This window comes from Atractosteus spatula, chromosome 13 (assembly GCF_055471065.1).
Source record: "Atractosteus spatula isolate fAtrSpa1 chromosome 13, fAtrSpa1.hap1, whole genome shotgun sequence".
NCBI classification, from domain to species: Eukaryota; Metazoa; Chordata; class Actinopteri; order Semionotiformes; family Lepisosteidae; genus Atractosteus; species Atractosteus spatula.
Window position 1 is genome coordinate 5,515,924 of NC_142718.1, and position 21,582 is coordinate 5,537,505.

The 21,582-nt window shown below is 41.0% G+C and overlaps 1 protein-coding gene across 3 annotated transcripts in view; it reads left to right on the forward strand.

Moving 5' to 3' along the window:
- raph1a (Ras association (RalGDS/AF-6) and pleckstrin homology domains 1a) overlaps positions 1–21,582 on the forward strand; it is a 137,505-nt gene that overhangs the window by 35,954 nt on the left and 79,969 nt on the right. The window contains exon 2 of one of the 3 annotated variants that reach the window (XM_088931013.1): positions 4,514–4,616. The exons of 1 other annotated variant lie outside the window; for it this stretch is intronic. Coding sequence is in view for 1 of the 2 variants with exons in the window: in XM_088931012.1 (XP_088787138.1) it covers positions 20,037–20,039 (3 nt within the window). In the remaining variant the exon portion in view is untranslated. Of the gene's footprint in view, positions 1–4,513; positions 4,617–19,981; positions 20,040–21,582 lie in introns of those variants that run through there. One more of the 3 variants, XM_088931012.1, reaches the window with a different exon arrangement.

Below are 21,582 nucleotides of genomic sequence, written 5' to 3' on the forward strand. Positions count from 1 at the left end.
GTTTTTCGGAGAGGGGATCCTGTCACAGGCTCTGTACATGGCACTCAGCTGTCTTTCATCACGGGGCTTAAGACAAAGCAGTTAAAATATCCAGCTGACTTGTTTTATTCATCACTGGTCTGCTGAGCGAGTCTTTCTCTTTTAAGAGAGGCAGGGGAGGAAAATACTATAGCGCTCGTCTGTGGTAATAAAAGTAAAAGCCCACTGGGAGACTAAAGATTAATTAAACACGCTGAATGTTTAATTCTAGATGTAATTTAGGTTATAGCTGTGAACAGCCTTTGCATGCAAAGATGACAAAACTGGCCTTTTCTATAGATTACACACTTCACAACCCTGATGTTCTCAATGAAACTGAGGCAGACAGTATTTCTGGTCAGTAACAAACTTTTCTCAGACTTGTTAGTGGATGTATTCACTTAAATTCAAATTTCCATTACAGAAGGCCTGTTTGTTGTATTTTGGGTTTGTTGTACCAGCACTGTTTCTGAGCATATATTTCCTCACTCTTGGTTTTCAAAAGGTCCAGAATATAGGACAAGAGGTGTGGTCTTGGACAGGTGGATGTCTGACTGTCCAGACATGGTCTGTTTTTCAGTAGTCTGTCAGTTTCTTTTACACATGTTGTGGTATTTGGTCAGTAAAGGTGAGGATATCTTGGTTTAATGTACAGAACATACAAGAGAGTTAAACAGGCAGCATATCATTTTTTAAAACAACTAAGTTTTGTCACTTATTAAAGCTCTCATTTATTTCCCCAATGCTTCTTGCTTTTTAAAATGCTCTTATCAGCTGGGTATACAGTATATTGGTAATCTAAATTAATGTACACTTCCCTTCTTCCAAATTTGTCATTTAAGTAAACAGGTAAAATAGGTTAGCTTCTTGCCTTGAATGCAACACATGTAGAGCTCGCTGCTAAATTAAAATGATTTTTCTTATATTAACGAACTGTGAAGCCTAAGTACTCCATACATTCATGCATCACTTTACTCTGCACGTGCGTTCATTTGGATTTAGTATTGATTTTATAACGCTAAACCATAGGGATGACCGTAGTCAGTTGGTCAATTGAAACGGTCGCATTGAAAGAACTATACACTGTAGAGCAATTACAGTAAATGTGATGCATGTCTAATTTGGACAACTGTATGTACCAGAGGGAATGTGTGTGAATTGCATGTGACTACCCTTTTGGGTTCATTAAGGTTTGTGGCTTTTCAGTGTCCGCTCTGATTGTCCATTGGTACGTTTTCAGAAAAGTCCTATTTGTACGTAGATCACATGTCCTTATTCCATAATTCTCTTGTTTTGAGTTGGCCAGCTTACTGTGAGCATACCGCAGTTTTACGTTACCAAGTACGTACATTAACCAGTTCAGCACAGAATCGACTAGTTGAGTCCAGGTTAGTCAGAAAAGAACAGGAAAATAGCCCCGCTTTGGAAGCACATTCAATGAAATACGAAATCCCAGTGCTGGGAATGGCGTTAGACTGTGAGAGTTGGGGAGCTGCAGGTCAGTGGCACGCTGACGCCTTTCATCTCCAGCGGAGCGATCGCTGCAGTCAGGTGTGCCACAATGTATCGCCATCATAGCGCTTCCGATTTATTTAAAGGGCCGGTTTTGCGATCTGGCTTAATCGATCGCGGAAACACAAAAAGCTTGAGACCCTTGCGAGATGCACAGTGCATAAATGTTTCAATGCCGAAAAAAAGTGGGAACGGGAAGCTTCAAAATTCTATTTATTATTCTGAAATCCAAATTTTAAGCGCGTGCTTACGTATTTGGTAGCATTAGAAATGATGTGGCTCTTTGCACTTGCTTTTTTGAGTGGTCTTATTTTGAATATTTGGATGGGACAGGAGAAAAGATGGCAGAACAGGAGCTTCGTTGATGGCGGCGTTTTCTACGTTTATGTTGCTGAACAGTCTGAAGCAGCTGCTGGCCAGGATCTGTGCCACCGTATCGGGGAAGTCTAAAAGCAGGGGATTTGAAAATTCCTGCCCAGTTGGCTGTGAAGCAGGTGTTCCTTGTCTGTCTGCTTTCAGGGGGCGTGTGTTTGGGTCTTTGTGATATCATGCACTGGTCTTATTTTTACCCCTGAAGTGCAGTTCTGCCAGCAGTTCTGAAATATGCCTAAATTAAAAAACAAATGCTTTGCCTTTTCATTCATGTTGGGAGTTGGGGAAATGAGCTTTTCAACTTTCCTTTCGTAGGGGGTGAAAAGGGGTCTTGAAAGATGATTTTCATACCTGTTGACCTGTACGACAGTAGACAAATGCCCTTATTTGTGAAGACTTTTAAAAGGATATAGCTGGAATACACCTGCAGTGAAAAACTAGTTTTGTTTTGTGAAAAGAAAAGTGGCTGGAGAGAAAATAAGTTGTTGTTTTTTTTTCCTTTAAAGAGCTACAAATTGAACTGGCCTTGCTCTTGGGGAAGATTAGATTTTGATTTGAGATGTTTAACAGCCGCCATGGCAACCGACGCAAATGGTTACTAATCTGCTAGGATTTCCATAATTTTCCCCCTTTTGTGAACATTTGCCGGTCTAAATGGCTGACAGACTTGATCTGTCACAAGCATATGGGCCACGCCAATAAAAACAAGTGGTGTCAAACTGTCTTCAATGTTCACAAGTGTGCCCTGCTGTGGGAATAGGAGGATTGACCGCTTGCTCTTGGACATTGGCCTTTTGGGATTTCCCATGGTTCTTCAGTTCCATAAAGCATCATTTCCTGTTCATGAAGTTGCCTGAATCGTTATTTCAAAGTGCCCTGTCAAAACTGAAAGAACATGATTCTCGATCGGGGGCTGGCACGTCTGCACAGTTCTTATTCCATCTTGGCTCTTAACTTAAATCCTGCTATTGTCATCTTCGAGTTGTCGTTAAGTCATTAATTCCAATTTAATAACTTACTCCAGCTCTTCAGGCGCTGGGGCTAGGAAGAGACCTAGAAAATCTGCAGACACACTGGCTGTCCAAGACCAAGACCTGTTGTAGATGGAATCCATAATATTTACCGATGCAAAACGTCTCCTAGCACTTTTTAATGATAATATTGAGTTGGTTAATCCATTCTGCCATTTTTAATTGGAGCCTGTCCTGATGAGCAACTGGCACAAGTGCATCCTGGACCAAACGCCAGTCCATCTCAGGGCAGACACACGGATACAACCACACTCGCACCTGACCAGTTTTCCCAGTCAGTGAACCTAGCATTATGTCTTTGGACTGTGGAAGGAAACTGGAGCACCTGGAGGAAACCCACACAAAGACGGGGAGAACATACAGACTCCACACAGATAGCACCCCAGGTCTGGAATTGAACCCAGAGCTAGCCACTGCACCACTGCCCTAAGTTTAATTAATATTTACTTAAATTGATTATTGTGCCAGTATTTGCGAAGGAGGTAAATGGAAATTTTTGGAGAGCTAGCACGTAAGTAGGGTACAATAGGGTTAATCAGTCAGTACTCAAGACATTTGCTTTCATGTATGCTGTTTGCCCTTCTATATGAAAAGTGAAATGGGGGGAGAAGCTACAAGGATCTCATTCTGTAACAAGAGCAGCAGGATTCTGGTGTCTGCTGCTAAAAAACAACCCCCACCCACTCCCCTTCCCCCAGAGAACCCAGCCTCAACTTGAGATGCTCAACTGTTGTTTTCTAGATTATTAGGCACAGTTGCTCTTCAGACAGCTGGGTGGTTTAGCTGTCGCAGTCTTCCTATATAAAAATAGAACTGTGGAAGGTTAAGTGAACGTTACTTTCCTGACATAACAGCATTGCACCCGGTTTCCTTTGCCCTCTGTGGAAGCAAAAATGCCAAACTTTTAGTGGCTTTCATAAGGTGAAATACATCTGTACACCTCTGGGTTAAAGCAAGGCATGTTTTGTTAAACCTCTTGAACCGCAGTGCCTGATAATACAGGCCTGGCGTGTTGAGACCACTTCAGAATGTGCTGGGCCTCATTATTTATGAGCATGATAATGATGACTTTTAAATCATGCTTGCTGCTCTCTTGTTTTAGAAATGGGCTTTTCCTGCTTTTCCTGATTGCTGCCTGAACTGTTAAGTATGTAGATATTCATGCATTTCGGTATGGTGCTGCTTATCTCACTTTGGGTGAGATTTGGAGGGGGGCTAAGATTAGTGTCGTTTTTGCTCAATAGTCAGTAAAGCTCAAGGTTTTTTTGTCTTTGACGCATGCCATAACATAGAAATAAAGGCTTTCACTTCCGTTTGAATATACTAGTGCAGTAAAATGGAAAAGACTCCCACTGAAAAGCAGTGTCATCCATGTCGGTTTTTAGTGGTCACAGATCCTTATGGAAGCCAACGTCAGGCATTGAAAATTTCAAGTCTGTGAGCTTGCATTGAGCAGATTTATGTAGACAGATGCACTGCTATTCAGTGAGGGTATTATCTCTTTCTCTGCTAAAAGATTCCAGCTGTGTTCAACAGTATGACATTATTATTAAAGCTGTACGTCTTTTTCTTTTACTTAGAGAAATCCGCAAGGCTGTTGTGCAAGCACTTACTTGAAAACTGTCCACCTGCTGCCTAGAAACACTACTCATTAGCCTGCGAATCCAGATTTGAGAGGTCACGGTAAGGACATTTGAAATCTCTGTTATTGGGGAGCGAATGGTATTTAACAGGTTTATAAGAGAAAAAAACAGGAATACTCCCATCTGACTTTGCATGGGAAAATTGACTGTCTTGGAGAGGTTTTTGTTGTTCCTACAGTATGATTCGAATGTAACAGATTAAGACTGATGCATCTTGGAGTCCCCTACTCCATACTTGAATGGTTTTTCCACCAGCCTTTCGAAAACAGGAGGTCAAATCATTTCTTGGGTAGAAGGAGGACTTTTGATGAACTTTATCTGCAGAAAAATCACGCCCCGTTATTAGAATTGGAATCAGATTCTTTATCACTTCTCATTTTAAAGAAGAATGGGAATTATATTGATGGATAATAATTACAAGCAAATGATCTTCTTAATGTGCACCTCTTCAGCTACAGACTTAAGTGAGTTTGTCTTTAGATGGATATAAGTAGTTAACAGTATGGGCAACATTAAAACCATTTGAGTATGTATCACTTGCAAAATGACGAGGCTCCGTAACCCAGCAAAAGACGCCAACTAAGTCACGCCATTTTTGTTCATCATGATAACATGCCTCACAACTTTTTTATAAAGGTCACCCACCACTGAAGAGCAGCACTCAGCTGGGTGATGTGCACCAGCAGTCCCACTGCACTAAGTGAGAAATGACTTTGTAAATTGAATTACAGGGAATTTACAAACCCAGAATGAAATTTAGGCAGGACATCAAGGTTAACACCCCCCACTCTTAAAAACAGTGCTAAGGTATCTTTATTGCTCATATACTGTAGCTGGGACCTTGGTTTTTTTATCTTATGGAAAAGGCACCATAAGATAAAAAAGTATGCTTTTTAGCATACTGAGGCATTGTTGTGGAAATTGTGGTCTGTAGGGAACAGTGCCACCTACTGGTTCACCTACACTGCTTAGAGCAGAAACTTGACCTTACTTTGAGGTTTTCCATCCCAGTACTGACCAGGGCCAGTCTTGCTTACCTTCTGAGGTCTGACGAGATCAGGCTAGAGAAGGTTCAGGCATTTCTTGAAAGAAGCTACTGTAGGGTATCACCGTCAACAACACCATTGGGCAGCTTGTTTCAGACGTCCCGTAACCCTCTGGTAAAGTACCTCCTATTCTTGATTTTTAAATGCACTGCCACATGGTTTCCTCTTGTACCTTCAGGCTGGGGTTTCCCTGTTCATTTTGAAGAAATGCGGGGTGGGTTCTGGTGGGTTCACTTTAGGGAAAATCCTTAAAGGAGTCGACAGTACGTGAATCAGGTTCCCTCGTGGTCTTATCGGTTCAAGGCAGAAAACGTTCAGTTCTTTCAGCTTTTCTGTTTTGGGCATTCCATTGAGCCTAGATATGCATCTGGGTGTTCTTTTCTGGACTGTTTCCTTGTATTTTTCTTGTATTGTGCTTTGACAAATTGTGTACATAATTCTATGTGTTTATTATTGCATTGTACAGGTTTAGCATAATGTGCTTTATTTAAATGTTCTGCTTTTGACTAATATTTATCATGCTGTTTGCCTTTCACATTGCTCTTCCACATTGCTTGGAAGATGAAAATGTATGTTTACAGAGCAAACAGTAAATACCCGAGTCTTTTTCACTTAATTAGCCGCTTCAAGCTCAGTATTTCCTGTTTTAAATTTGTAGTCGACTATCTGTATTCAACACCCTACATTTGTATACATTAAATTACATCAGCCAGGTGTTTGTCTAGTCCCCAGTTTGGAAAAGCTAGAAGCCCTTTTGATCTGCTTTGAACAGTGCCTGGCCATTCTTGATTTCATAGCGGAAATTCTCAGGATTTGCAAATTTGGCCAGAATATGAATGTCTTGGCATACTTTGAGGAGAAATTCCATGCCGCCTCCCAAGTCATACACAGTCACAGACTTCTGATGTTGTAAAGGGTAACAGAGGGATTTGCACACCCCGAAGAAATTTGTTAGGCTTGATTAGATTGACAAAGCGAGGCCGACGCTAATATGGAACATAGCATTCTCATATGCCAAATTTTGAGCATGTGAGCAGTCAAACCCCAGTACAGTTATTGCTGGAACTGGCCTTGTGCAAGAAAATGGATTCCATGGATCCACAGCCTTACAGGGGCATTCAACTTTGAGGACTCTCTCATCACAGAAAACGGTGCTGTTCTGTTCATATAAGCATGCTTATGAGACGACGGTGTATTTGATTAATATTGAAAGTGAAGAACCCGGAAGAAGTTGGTTTTGTTTGCTGTCAGTCGGCTTTCATTCTCAAAGTAAACAATTACAGATGCCCGTTTTTCTTTGTAACAGACTTGTTTTCTACATTTTAGGTTACCTAATAAAGCAGCACAGCTCTAAAGCCGTGCTTATTAGTAGCTAATTAGCACCATTCTCCCCTCTTTTTCTTGTGATCTTCTGTGATATTTGTCATTTGCCTTGTATTTAAAAATTCATTTAGTAAATACATTTTTCTATATAGGTGTATTTTTATATACTATTTACGTAATTGTCAGTGATCACTTTTACCTCTCAGGGAACACTACGGGTCCCTAAGGTATTTTAGCTCATGGAGGAATAGGAGGGCAAGATGGGCAGAAACGCCCACTCACCATTCAACTTTAAAGATCCATATTAGGATTTTAAATAACAAACCCTGGGCAAAACAGACCTACAAACAGTCATAGGTAAAACAGTGCCCTTTATTTACACTGAGGAAAACCAAAATCAGAACCTTACTCTTCCTCAAGCTTTTCACTACATTTCTTCAGTGCCCCCTGCCCAAGCAGCTAGGTAGCTAATGTGCTACTATTTTTCATAATGCCAGGTATCTTTTTTTTTCCCAAAACTCTGTCCCAAAAAGTAAGTCTTTATCCAAGACTCTTCTCATAAATGTACAGAACTTGCACTTCACTTGACATGTTCACACAATCGACCAGTTGCTTCCCCAATTACTCCGTCCTCCCTCTGTTGCAGTGCATAATGGGGGCTCAGTTCGATCCCCCCTGGAACCCTCCACTTAGTTTCTTCCAAATTTCAACTGTCCAATTGTCTTCTACCAATTGGTCAGGTGACTGAGGATGGCAGGTCATTCCCTGTTGCCTTCTGGGGATTGTAATTCAGTAAAGAACTGCCATCTTGTTGTTTGACATGCACCAAGCCCTGCAGAGATTTACAGGAAGGTTAGCATTGATTGGAGGGGGGGTGTATTCCTCACCAATATTCCTGCAAGCCTGAAGGCACCTGGGAAGACTGAGCAATTAAGCCACTAGTCCAAAACCCACCTTCTTTGGCCAGTCTTGCACTGCTGCTTATTGACCCACAATCACAAACCACTAGTAACACAACCCAGTTTCGAACTTGCAAAGAAACAAAAGAGCTCATCCTGTGCTTGACAAGAAAACAAGAAAAATGGGTTAACAAAAAAGATATATATAGCACATTGTTATTGATGTGGACTTACTGTAAGACCTTTTCATATCTCTTTGACACACTGGGACTGACAGCATAACGTTATTGATCACTGAAAATAGGTATTTGCAAGCTATTGTTTGGTAAGATGGACGTTTTTGTGTGTGCCATTTCCCGTGTCTCCTAGCAGTTAAAATACCCTGGAGAATGGACATTCAGAATGCCAAGGGTATCCGCTTTCAATTAATAGAATCAAGTAATAGGAGTTCCCAGCTGCACAAAATTACGTTTTCCCCATATGCAAGTACGATAAGCCACTTAGTCAATAGAAACCATATTATAAGTGTAATGGTATAGATCTCATACATTTTGTGAGTCCTATGAAAAGTAGATCACATGCTCTACTGGATAAGTTCACTGCCTTATGAGTGTGGTTTCAGAGCCCTAACCACGTGCCTTCAGGCAGCAGACGTAATAAAACTTGATTGTCATATTTCTTTACCGCAATTGTTTGGTAACTAAATGTATTTCAGAAGCAGCATCATTTTCTTTCTGTACGTTTCAGTAATGCAGGAAGACAGGCCCTTAACAGACGTAACAGTATGCTGTAGCCGAAATGTGATTTGGAAATGGCGCTTACTTCAGTAACGCCTTTGAAAAGGCACTATATGGGTCTTGTACTCCGAATACGGTTGGTGAGCTTTATGAACAGCCATTATGTTTACGTACGTTTCCAGTAAGGAGAGTAGTAAATAAAGTTTAGTCAGTTAGCTAGGCTATTGGACCTTTGATCTCAGAGGTACAGGGTGTGAGAAAATATTTAGGGCAGTAAACTTCAGTGTGGGATGGGCTTAGTAACATGCAAAATTATATCATGACTTGTGATTCCTTTATTTCTGCACTTCACTGTTCAGGACAGTGCAGAGAAATAAAACCCCCAAAATAATAACTATATTTTTTCCCCTTTTGTGGCGTTTATTGGTTTTCCTTTAAAAGAAGAATAAGTTTATTATCTGATCCGTGAACCACAGGTGGAGTGTTTTTATCCTCACAGGCTGTGACTATCCTTATACAATTCTTATACAATTCTTATTTCAAAATGGAGCCTTGTTCACTTTGAGATTTTATTGTTTCAAGAAGGCTGTTTCAAATAGATTTTTTTTTCCCCATCTAATTTAGTGCATGCTTCCCCCATTTGAATTCTGAAAAGAATGTAGTATTTTTTTAAGTTTGGCCAGTGTTGCTTCTTTCTTTGCCAGTAGATTATTGATCCAAGAATCTCCCCAGGCCACTGCTTGAAAGATCCCAGTCAGACATCACCCACAAGCTGCTGTTGCCGTGTAGCTCAGTTGCCCACCAGTGGGCTGTAAATGAAAACCAGTTTTTTAAGGGCCTTTAGCTTTTAACCTAATCCCTTTTAGTACAAGGATTTGAATGAAGGGCCTAGTTTAATATGAATTACATAGACTTGAAAGGTAAAATAAAAGGAAATGAAAATTGCCTATATAACAAGATAGATGCATTATATTTCATTTTTTACTAAAATTGCATCCCAAATCTCAAGCTAAAGTAATAGTAAAATGAAGTAAAAGAGAGAAAATGGGGAGTGTTTTTTTTTTCCATAATACGAACCATTTGGGGAATGTGTAGCTGCTTGTACACAAAGTCCATAAATATTTTTGAGGTTACCCTGTTTTGCATACAATTACAGCCTTTTCTATGGAAGCACCATTATCACACAGCAAGACAGCGACTCAGCAAATTCCGTGAAACTCATCTCTGTGCAGACTGTTATTACATGGTGCTATACATTGTAAACTGCACTCTATTGGGGGGGACTGCAATTGGGGAAAATTAGCTCAATGCAGGAAACGGAGGGGGCCAGAATTTAAAGTAGGTTGATGGTAGCTTGGCTAGTTTTCATTTTGTGGTTGCTCTGGAAAGACGTTTGTTTTTAGTCTGCCGTTATTAGAACAGACACAGACGAAACGTGACCGTCTCACTGTTTTAGAAGTGGAAATATGACTGTTTTTATGCAAAGATGTGGGAGTGTCTCTTGTGTCCCAGAACAGCATGTTGTTGTAATTGCTACAGTATGGTCTAATTTGTTTTGTTTGTCTCTTACAGAAGTAGAGAGAATGGGGCCATTTGAGTATGGGGGACATTTGAGTTTAAGGTCCAAAATAGTAGAATATGCAAACAGATTTTTTTAAGGAAATTGAATTTCCCAAAGCAGAATTGTCCACTTCATTTTTAAGAGCTTGAGCTGCTGAGGACTGTGGGGTAGATGCACTGTGCTTACATTATCCAGTGACGTCCTCAACCAGGATTGGTGAACTATGGCATCAGGGACAGCTCTGGTCCCAGAGAGCCACAGTTCAGTAGGTTTTACAAGTTTCCCTTAAATTGAGTACTGAACTAATTGGTTAATGTTACAAATGAGAGGAGAGCTTTTGGACCATCTCGCTCCTTGGTAGTTGAGCTTGGTAGTTGAGCGGTGGCTCTATGGCTAAGGATCTGTGGCTGGAAGGTTGCCAGTTCAAATCCCACAGCCGGCAGAGGAATCCTACTCCGTTGGGCTCCTGAGCAAGGCCCTTAACTCCAGCTGCCCCAGGGGCGCTGTACAATGGCTGACCCTGCGCTCTGACCCCAAGCTTCTCTCCCTGTCTCTGTGTCTCATGGAGAGCCAGTTGGGGAATGCGAAAAGACAAATTCCTAATACAAGAAATTGTATATGGCCAATAAAGCAATCTTATCTTATTCAGCTGTCTCTTGAAAGAATAACAATAACATGGCTGAGCAGCTTGTTACATACTCCCACAACCCTTTGGGTAAAGAAGTCCCGCCCTGTTCTTAGTTTTAGATTGAGGTGGCTTTGTCAGTGCTTTCGAGGATTTGGTTATAATTGAATCGCAGCCCCTCATAGTCTTTCAATGTGTGTCTGAGTCCAGAGTCAATCTACAATGCCCAGCTAAAGCTCTTGAAAGAGTGTTGGTGTTTACATTTCAGTTAATCTCTTGGCTTCTTAATGGCGTAAATCACCTGCTTAAGTGGTCAAAACACAACTCTCAAGTGTTTAGACCTCAATGAATAGGGGCGATTTGTACAACCTGCTGCATTGTTCCTACGGGATCAGGGTTGCCCAGCGAGATGCCATTGTTACTTGTAGGGCTGCCACTTTCTCTCGACAAATCTCTTAAAATGAAGAAACCGTTATCAGCAGTTCGAAAGTGCTGTTTTTAAATGTCAGTTTTCTTCACATGGAGCTGTGCCAGGAGCTAGATAAGGTCCACATTACAGCTTACTGCAGTGTACACCACTGCTTCTTTTATCAATACAAGTGATATTCATTTTTTGAGATGGTTAAAGTGGCACAGCAAGCCACTCTCTTCTGTGGAGACTATAGGGGTGTGAGTAAGGAGGCTCAAATGCCTAAAGGAAAAAGGAAGTGCACTGCTCTCACTGAGTGCATGCAGTTTTGAAGGCAGCCAGTATCAAGCTCTAATGGGTGAGCTTCGTGTCTAAGTTTAATGTATGATAGGGGAGTATGTGTGGTCTGGACATGGAGGGGGAAAATAGAGCCATGTGTGGGATACAGTATGAACACAATGTTTTTAAAACTTCAGGTGACTCAAAATTGAAACAAGTTTAGGTAGTCTGTCTTACTTTTCTATATAGGACTTACTACTTTGACATTGGGTGCAATTCTTTCCCCATTTAACTCGCACATCGCTCATTCCCTTACTTAAAAACCTTTGTAACTGGCTGTGTCGGAGTCTGAAATCCATTTTAGGAGATGGAATTGTGAGTTCAGTAGTGGTACAATGTGGAGATTTTAAGGGGTATTGATTAAATATCTGTTTTGGGAAGAAGACCTGTTTTTTGCCCGAAAATAGATACATTTCATCATGCTAACCATTCCTCTGGCTTTTCTGAGAGTTTGGAAGAGTATTATTGTTCCGTGTATTGGGTAGAGTGTACTAGCAGTGTTCATTTAAAGAAGCTCAGATGTTTAGTAATGTGATATTTATGTGGAATCCCTGAGACCAGAGTCCTGTTTGCTATTTGAACTGCTGTTTTTTTTTCCCTTATTGTAAGATGAGATTTGCAGCTTTCATGGGAACAATAGGGCGCTCTTTGGATAGCCATGACTACTTCATATGAAAAAGATCTGTGCCTTTTGTGCAGATGTTGAAGACATTCAAGTAGCTGGCTTTTATTTTCATGGCCTTGGTCGGTCTAGTAGCAATTATTCACATGCAAAACGGCATTAATGTTATAATAAGCAATATAGCGAAGCAAAAGCAGTACGCTTTTGTTGTGCCATCTATCTAACTGTGGCAGAATATTCCATTAAAAATGTATGATAGTCGAGGAGTTTTTAGACTGAATCCCTTCAGCCCTAGGTTAGTAATAGCTCTGTACTCAGGTTGTTGATTGTTCCTGTTTGTAGTGGCAAAATCCCTCCTGTATTGCATGGAGAGCCCAAGACAGTCGTTTTTGTTTCTGAATTGTGTTGTTGGCTTTCATTTGCCTGGTTTAGGGGTTTAGCTGGTACTCCAAAAATTCTTGGTGGAACCTCATGAGCTGTATTTAGGCCTGACCTTGTTGTATGACGGCACATCTGAAAGAAAAATAAAACATTTGAACATCACGGTGTAGCCTATGGACAAAATCTACCTTTGTTTTCTCCTATGTGGATTACAGCAGTACCCGCTGCTGGCATTGTCCATGAATTTCAAGGCACAATATTTAATTGGGAGCAAGTGACGTGAACATATTACTTCTTCACACTGGCTACTCCTCCAGATCTAAAGACTCTTACGACTGTTCTTCAAGTCTTTTTAAGAACACTTTATTTTGGGAAAGTAATTAGAACCATACTATAATGTTGATGGCTGGGGTCGCTTGGGGAAAAGGCTTGGATACTACTATTAACTAGTAATTGGACAGCAGTATGGAGCAGTGGTAAAGTTTCTGAACTGGTAGATTGTGAGTTCAAATCCCAGGAGAGAGAATGCTCATTAAGCACAGTATTTCACCCAAACTACAGAAGATGATTTGGCAGCGTGGATAAAATTACTTGAAGACTCTTCAAAGATGGGTTAGGTGTGTCTAACAGAGGTTTAGTTTGGGTATGCTGTGGTTTAACATTTACCAGTTGTTATCGTGTGTATATATAGTCGTTTCAAACGCCCTGCATGAACTTGAGGGCAAGGCTGAAACATTTTATTGATGCTTTGTAATGAGTTAAAGGGAAAAAAAACCTTTGAGAATGTTGGAGTAAAATGCTGTCAAGCCTGCTGTATCTGCAGGAAATACAGCACAGCATCTTGAAACCATTGGACACTGCAAGAATAGACCTGATATGCATTTCTTTTTAAAAGTGGCTTTACCATTTGCCATTCTAGGTTAGCCTTTAATGGTTTTGAAATTTCCCCTGCGTCTTCAATTTCTGTCTGAAATGGATTTAAGTTAATCAGGATTTCTCTGATGGCCAAGATAAAAAATACTGCCTCAAAACGTTAATCTGGTACCTCATTTTTCTAATGTTGATTGAATAATCTTTTAAAAAAATGAAAAGCACTTTAGTACTTATTAACTGGGTAACTTTTCGGGGAAGTCAAGAACTGGGTAGTAATGGCATATTCTTTACTTACTGCAGTTCTAGTTGAAACTTAATTTGCAATTGACCTAATTGGTTGGACACCTGGAAATGTGGAGCACAATTTAATGATATTAAAATATTACAACAAATGGACTGTGCAGCACCAAGTATTAAAGGTTGAATTTGTTCATTTTAATAAGTACCCAGCTTAAAGGCAGTTGGACCCTCCTAGAAGTCATAAGGCCTTCCCTGTTATTGAAACCGCACATAGGAAATTCATCCCAATGCTTATTTTATAGTGCAGTTGTGAGGTGCGAGTAGGTGATGTGTATTCCTGTGGTCTCTTTGTGAAAGCCCAGCTGCACAACTGGTGCACAAAGGTTTTTGGTTTTCTTCTGTCCTCGGCCCTTAATGAACTAATTAAACTGATGATTTGCCTAGTTGGATAATTCAATTCCTGACCTGGGGAGTTTGTGCGTTCTCCCCATGTTTGTGTGAGTTTTCTCCAGGTGCTCTGGTTTCCTCCCACAGTCCAAAAACATACTGGTAGGGGTAATTGACTTCTGGCAAAACTGGCCCTGGCCATCGTGTGTGTGTGTGCCCTGCGTTGGACTGGTGTCCCATCCAGGGGTGTGCTCTGTCTTGCATCTGTTGCTGGCTGGGAGAGGCTCCATTTCCCCTGTGACACTACATAAGAGGAAGCTGTTAGAAATTGGATGGATATAAAGCCCGCTGGCTAGTGCCCCCTGGGGAATAGAGATAGACTTCCCTGCCTCAAGGTGTTCCTTAGTTGCTACCTCACATGTGATCCTCCTTTTCAGTGTCAGCATAAACGTCCTAGTAAAGCTTCAACAAATATTTGTTGACGTTTGGAGTGTCATGTACTCGGTGGCTACTAGCCAGCACCTCATCAGAGCCATGGCGGTGTGTAGTTTGATTGTCTCCTCTAGGCCAGGAATGGACAGCCCTTAGCCTGAAGGGGCAGTATGGCTCCCTTTTTTTGGGGGGGCTCTTCAACATTCCAGCTCTAGAGAGCAGTTAAATTAGTCTCATCAAACCAATAATAAGCTGATTTAGTTCAAGCAGGGAGCTGTGTAGGCTGCAAAGGAACAGGTAACGGGTTTATTCCATGCTGACAAGAAAGAAAAGGAAGTAACGTTTGGGCTGTGGAGCCTTCTTCAGGTGTGGGTTCTTCACCTGAAGAAGGCTCCCCAGCCGAAACGTCGTGTTTCGGGAAAAGGAGGGAAAGCTGCAGACACGCTGGCTTTCCAGGAGAGGAATTGCCTTTTCTGCTCTAGGCCCTGGTTCCACATTGAGAACAATACATGAACATGAGTTGTATTGGGCCAAATATTTGAAAAATTTTAACATTAGTTAAATCTTAAATTATATTCTTTTCTACAGATGCTGAAGTTACCTTTCGGCGAGGGAATTATTTGTTGGAGTCTATCAAGCAAAGATATTTTTGTACTGTGATGCCTTCTAAACCGAAGCATTGTTAATAAGTAAGGGTCCCTCACAGGAAATAACACACTAACACCTACTGTGAATTTACTTGGAATATAATCTTTTCATCTGCCTTACTGTCATCCAGGCTGTTAGACAGGGTGGATGTATGATTACACTGTTCTAGTCTATATTAAGTATTCTACCCAAAGCCTTTGTGAGTGGCTTGTGAATAATGTTCTTAATTTAAGTGCAATTGAATAAACACCATCAGGTCCTGCTAATATGAGTGCTTTGTCCTTGCAATATCGCTTGTTTGAGATCAGTCAAGACTGCAGAGGACACTCTATAGTCCAGGCCCTGTTAATTTGTGCTTGTCTTGGGAAAACGTCTACATAAATTATTCCTTCAAAGCATTTTATGTTGTGCTTCATTCTCTCCACGCAATTTATTATTGTGTATTATTTGCTTTTATAATGGATATTAACAACTTGTTATTGTGAATGTTGTCATGGGTACTTTGTCTTCAGGTTCAATGCTTTATCTCCCTGTAATTTAACAAAATGGTATGTCAAATTGGTTTCTTTATTAGGAAATGCTATTAAGGTTAATTTTGTTTCCATTAATTTGCATGAATGAGTGTTTTTTTTTTACACAAGGAAAAATACTTAAGGTATTAGTGCCTGTTTTAAATAACTCCCTTTTGTGCTCTTCCCTAACTTTACCCAGAACCTCCATGATTCCTGTGCAATCCAGCAGTAATTAATTTAGCAGGTTTTTTCCAAAGCATCTTGAAAACTGGCTTCTGCAATCACTCTGAAGCGAGTCAGTTTTGCGTCGCATCCAAATAATGGACCTCAGGAAGATGAAGTTCAGACACAGAGCAAATTGTTTACTTGCTGTAAAATCATATTTGAAGCTGTTGTTTTTTTTAAAATAAACATTATTTTAAAAGTTAATGAAACATCCACCAAAAGGAGTAATATGTATTCCAAGTGAATTACATTTTTGGATATCCCCCTTCCAGATGAGTTTAATTAATGAATTAATTGAGACTTTTTAACATTTCTTACAATTTGGCCTACAAACGCTTTTCTGCAGGATGAGGCATATTGAATTGATGGCCGAGCTCAGAGTTTGCACCTGTAACCTCCTGGAAGTATGATGTTTGTACTTGATCAGAAAGGAAACTCTATATCATTTCTATGTTTTTGCAGACAGCCAAAGCACAGAAAAGTAACATTTCTCATTTGACTTAGGTTCCTAAACTACTTTTAGTCTCAAATGTCTCTGTGGTGGAAAAATGTGAAAGTTTTCGCTGTTGGTTATGTCTCTGAAGACAGGGTGCCTGACAAGTAATAGCAGCAAATATACAGCCCCTGATTATACACATACAGTCAAGTCCTGTTTGGGCAAGTGGCGCAGAATCCACAGGGAAGCAGCATGTGGGACATTGGATCTCTGCGGAAATCTGGGCATCTTATTGAGTCTAGTCGAGCGTGCTTTTGTATTTTAACATCCGCTTTAGTGAAGTGCCTTAATGAATAGATGGTCTGACGATCTGTATAATCCCCTGCCCTCCACTTCATACTGAGTCCATTTCACCAACCAATCTGGTGGATTTCTTCACTTGGGGTGTACAGGAATGGGGGGGGGGGGGGGGGAAGAAATGTAACTGTGAAGGGGAAGATTTTTGGAAATCCTACTGTATATTGTTCTGTAAGAGAACTGTGCCGAGGAGCGATAGCATAATGTCAGCATTTTTTTCCCCCACTGTTTACTAATGGCATGAGACTCTCCAAGTGCGTGCCCGGAGGATGTCTTAATTGGAAATAAGAAAAAGGCCTGCTGGAGCAAGGCAGGCTAATTTGGCAGCCGTGTGGCCAAACAGTGATGCAGTCGGCTTGCCAGAGCTCTTTTCTTTGGCAGGCTTTTAAAGAGCTCTGTGTGATTTGCGCAAGAGGCCAAGACTGAAAGAAAGTGATCATCCATTAGCGCCGGTTATTTACAACGCTTGGAGAGCCGTGAAGATGACATTATTGTTGGGCTCTCTTTAGGCTGGGCTTTTTGTTTTTGCTTTCCTCTTCTGCCTGCTTTTGCACAGACATGTGACTGGCAGCTCTCATCATCTACAGCAAGAGCTGCTCCCTGGTCTGTTATCATTTCAGATCGCTCTCACAGAACACAGTACTGGAATACCAGATGAGCCTTTCCCTAGCTTCTCGGCTGTCTGGAAAGGCAAAGCTGAGAATTAACTGTGAGCACCCTGACGTTTTAAATTCATGCTCATGCAAACAGCTCTCAGAAAAAAGTACAACATTTGAATTCTGCGGCTAAAGCATAATCCAGCATGATAAACAAGTTTTTTTTTAACCATCAAGAGTAGTTGGGGGTGTTGGCTACGCTGGTGCTTTAAAAAGGGAAACTTAACGCACTTTGTCCAAAAAACTGTGCCGCAAATTAATTTAGCCGGAACCAATGTGTTTGTCATAGTGTTTCTACTCAGTTGTAAATCGGATTTCATCAGTATTATACCCATCACAATGCACAAGTCCTTCTTGTGAATGGTGTTGTGTTCCATGTGTATGGTCTCTGTGTACTGACTGCTTATTTCAACATCAGGGTTCTGAAAATCCTGTAAAGTCTAATGTACATTACTCCCTTACACCCCTAACAAGTTCCACACACAACCACACAAGACTTACGGTGTGTTTGTGATAAAGTCGTGTTATCACGAGGGACCTCATAAGCATTTATTACTCCAGTCCTGAAAGAGGATAGCTGCATAATCTGCCTGCCAGAAAAGACTAACTCGTGCGTTGTTGGATGTGGAGAAGTCTGCACGACTGAAACGCTCCACAGATGTTCCAGAAATAATGGATCGGGGTCGATACGAGTGTCTGTTAAGACGATTTGCTGAACTGTGCATCTGTGTCCCATCTATTTTAGAATTTCATAGGTGCCTCCTGTTTCATGCAGCTGGTGATTTAGAGACCAGCTCCGTGGTAGTTGTTTCTGCCTGTGCTGTTTCTGACTACCATGTCTGAGGAAACCAGTATGTTTGGTTATTTCTGTACATATGTGCATCACTCTTTCCTAGACCTCCTGATTGATCTTCAGATAGTCTGCCTACTCTGTCTGTACCTCTGTCAGAAGCAGACTACCAAGAGTTTGGGAAATTCCAGCAGCAGGCACACGGCTGTAAGTCTGCCACACCTTAGTAGATCAGACATCCGCTGTCCTCCTGCCCATTTCCATTGAATAGACCCTTTCAGCTTTAAAGGTTGGTGGTGCCTGTCGCTTGGTTTTCCTACACCTCAGTGGGTTGCGTTGTGGAAAGCACACCCATCCAAAAGAGCAGCCTCGATTCCATTGCTGTATTGCAAGGCCTGGAGCGCTAGGAGTAGTTTTTGGAATAGATGACTTTCTGTCTAGCTTGTTTACCTAGGGCGGAGGTCTAAAAAATTTGAAACATCACCAAATAAGGAGAAATTAACCATGGCATAAAATGCTTTCTTTATTGACCTATTAGAGGTGCCTGACAGAAGCAAAAACTTTTTTTTTGGTGGTGTGTCCTGGAGAATGAGACCATAATATTTAATGGTACAGAAGATTTTAAAAGATCCGTGTGTGTACTTCTCTTTTAGTGTCAGCTGCTGGCTGCAATAAAAATAAGAACAACTGATAAATAGATGCTCCATTTTCACTTCCTTATTTTTGAGTGTTAAGTGTTTTTTAGTTGTAGAATATTCTCATTTTTATTTATACCATTGTAATGACAACTCCCAATTCCAATTTTCCATCTCATCTCGCTTTTGTGTTAACTTAGGAGGGGGAATGAGAACTTTTATAGGCCGGTACTTGTCACACACCTGCTTAAAAGCTGTTCATCTGGACTGGAAGCCCAGCACCAATTAGAGCATCCACTAATAACATCACCACAAGCCAATAAGGAGTTAGTGGGAGCCCAGGGAGCTGTGGTCAAATCCATATCGTTAGCCATTTCTACCCCTGGAGATGCTGAGCTGACTGTGAGCAGATGGTCGGGAAATCGCAACTGTTTTAGCATCAACAGGGTACGATCTGGTTGAATCTGTCAGTGAGCCCTTGACACAGTGAGCCTAATGGATTCCCTGGCATTTTCTGGATTGATATGATATCAGTGAAGGACGAGTTTCTCCTCCAATCAGCTCTGCCTCACCTGTACATCACTATGGACCTTGCAACATGTCAAAAGATGAAATTCTCAATGGCTAGGTCACAGGAATCTGTACTTCATCTTGTGGTTACACAAATCGTCCCTTTCAGCAACAATAAAAACAATTAGCAATGGTAAACATATGCAAGAAATAAATGTACACTTGCCAAATTTCCATGGAATTTAAAAGCTGATGCTTATCTTATTGTCTCATCAGTCATTGAGGATTGCACCGAACGCTGTTTTGATTTCAGCTGACAAGCCAAACATAGGCCTTGCTGTACAATACCTTCCTTGGCTGTCTCTAAAGAAAAATCATACTGCCTCCATTGCAGTGTTGGTGTTGAATGTTTTTAGAAGTAGTCATTCTACTGTTAAAGTGAACTCTTGATTAATCGTCAGTTTGTCTTCAGTATTTCTCACTGCACCAGATGAAATTTGCAGTTTTCCCAAGCTTTTCACCAACAAGGCGTTCTAAACTCAACTTTTGCGTGGGATAATTAACCCAAGAAGCTATAATTAATGCCAGACACCACTGAAATTGAGAGACCTTTGAACACTTAAGTGACATGAAACTGAAATTGCACAACTTTAAGCTGTCTTTGGAAAGTCCTGGCAATCTAAAAATACCTCGAATCTATGTACAAGGAATAAAATGAATTTCTTTTCCATCCGTTTTCTAACCGCTTCAGTGTCACGGGGAACCAGAGCAAGCTGTGGGCTCAAGGCGTGATACCTCCTGGACGGGACACCAGTACATGGTAGGGTGCGCACACACACACCAGGGCCGGTTTTCCCAAAAGCCAATAAACTTACCACCATATCTTTGAACTGTGGGCCGATAAACAGAGTACCTGGCGGAAACTCACACAAACGCAGGGAGAACGTACACACTCCACACTGTTGGCACCCCAGAAATGGAACTCCAGAGCCCCAGTGCTGGGAGTCAGCAATGCTAATGACTGTTCTACCATGCCATCCTGAATTACTGTCTTTTTTTTAACTTACCCTCATCGAGTGATTTGAATTGTTTTGCTTTAATAGTGTGGTGTTCTAGAATATATGAAGTGTATTTTAAGACCAGCGAACATGTTAAGAGGGTGTCGCAATGTAGTTTTTGGCCTGTTATCAGGTAAACAGGAAGCTGTGCTGAATGCTGTGTGAGTTTGTGTTGCTGAGCAACGCTTGGGAGTTATTGTTGTTTGCGTTCAGCTTTGTCCACCAGTTTCTCTCATAATGAGTCCGGGAAATAAAAGAAACGTTGGTAATCATCATCAGATGCAATGAACACTTTGAAAGGGGTCGTGAAGGGGCATTAAGATAATGTTTTAGCTTCTGTCAAGTTCAAAATTGAATTAACAAATATCTCAGTTGAGTTCTTGAGACTGACCTGCTGGTTGCTTTTCAGACATAGCTGGCTGAGATTTATGGGTCAATAAGCTACTAACAACAAAATGAACAAGATGGGCCAGATGGACTCCTTTCATTCACATACAATCTGATGTTCATACTGAATATTGAAGGTGGGTGTGGAGTTGCCCAAGGACAGGTATTGAATTCCATTTGAACCAGAGATTGTTTTAGAAAATTCTGTGCGTTAAGCCTAGCATCTTCTTAATTATTGATGCTGTGTCCCACCAGCTAAATACAGTCAGGGGACTTGGGCAGTGCGGATATTGCTGTAGTATCATGGGTTGTATTAGTGATATGAATGCTGAGGTGCTAACACGACACGTGGGAGTTGCCAGGTTTAAAAAAAACACATTCTCTTCTGCCTCCCTCCTTCCTACTCATGTAGGCGTAAATGTCATTAGTTAACTTAATAACTAATTAAATGTCCAGTGTACATTATAAAAGAGGTAAGGAACTGTGAGATCAAATTATTTCAAAGAACAACTATGAATACTTTTATAGATGTTGCATAAACTCTGCTGGGAATGAAGAAATCACTAGAACTATTTTCAAGATGAGAAGGTTACTGTATGAGGGGTCATTTGACCCATCTGGCTGATTTGCAGGTTAACAGTTTGTTTCACGCTTGACCATTTCTGGAAAGATCCTGAGGAGTGGACTTCAGCAAAGGGCTGACACTTTCCTCCCCAGACACCCACGACTTCCTATGTCTTGTGCCTCCTATCTCTATTCTCCTAAAAATATTTCCATTTAACTTCTGCTTGTGTCTTTTGGGTTCCGGTTTCATGTTGTTTGCCAGTCCTTGCTCGACAATGTTCATCTCCCCCATTAAAAAAAAAATAAAAAATCTTCCTGGGGTTGACTAAAATCTCCCTGAAGTTTGTGCTATTC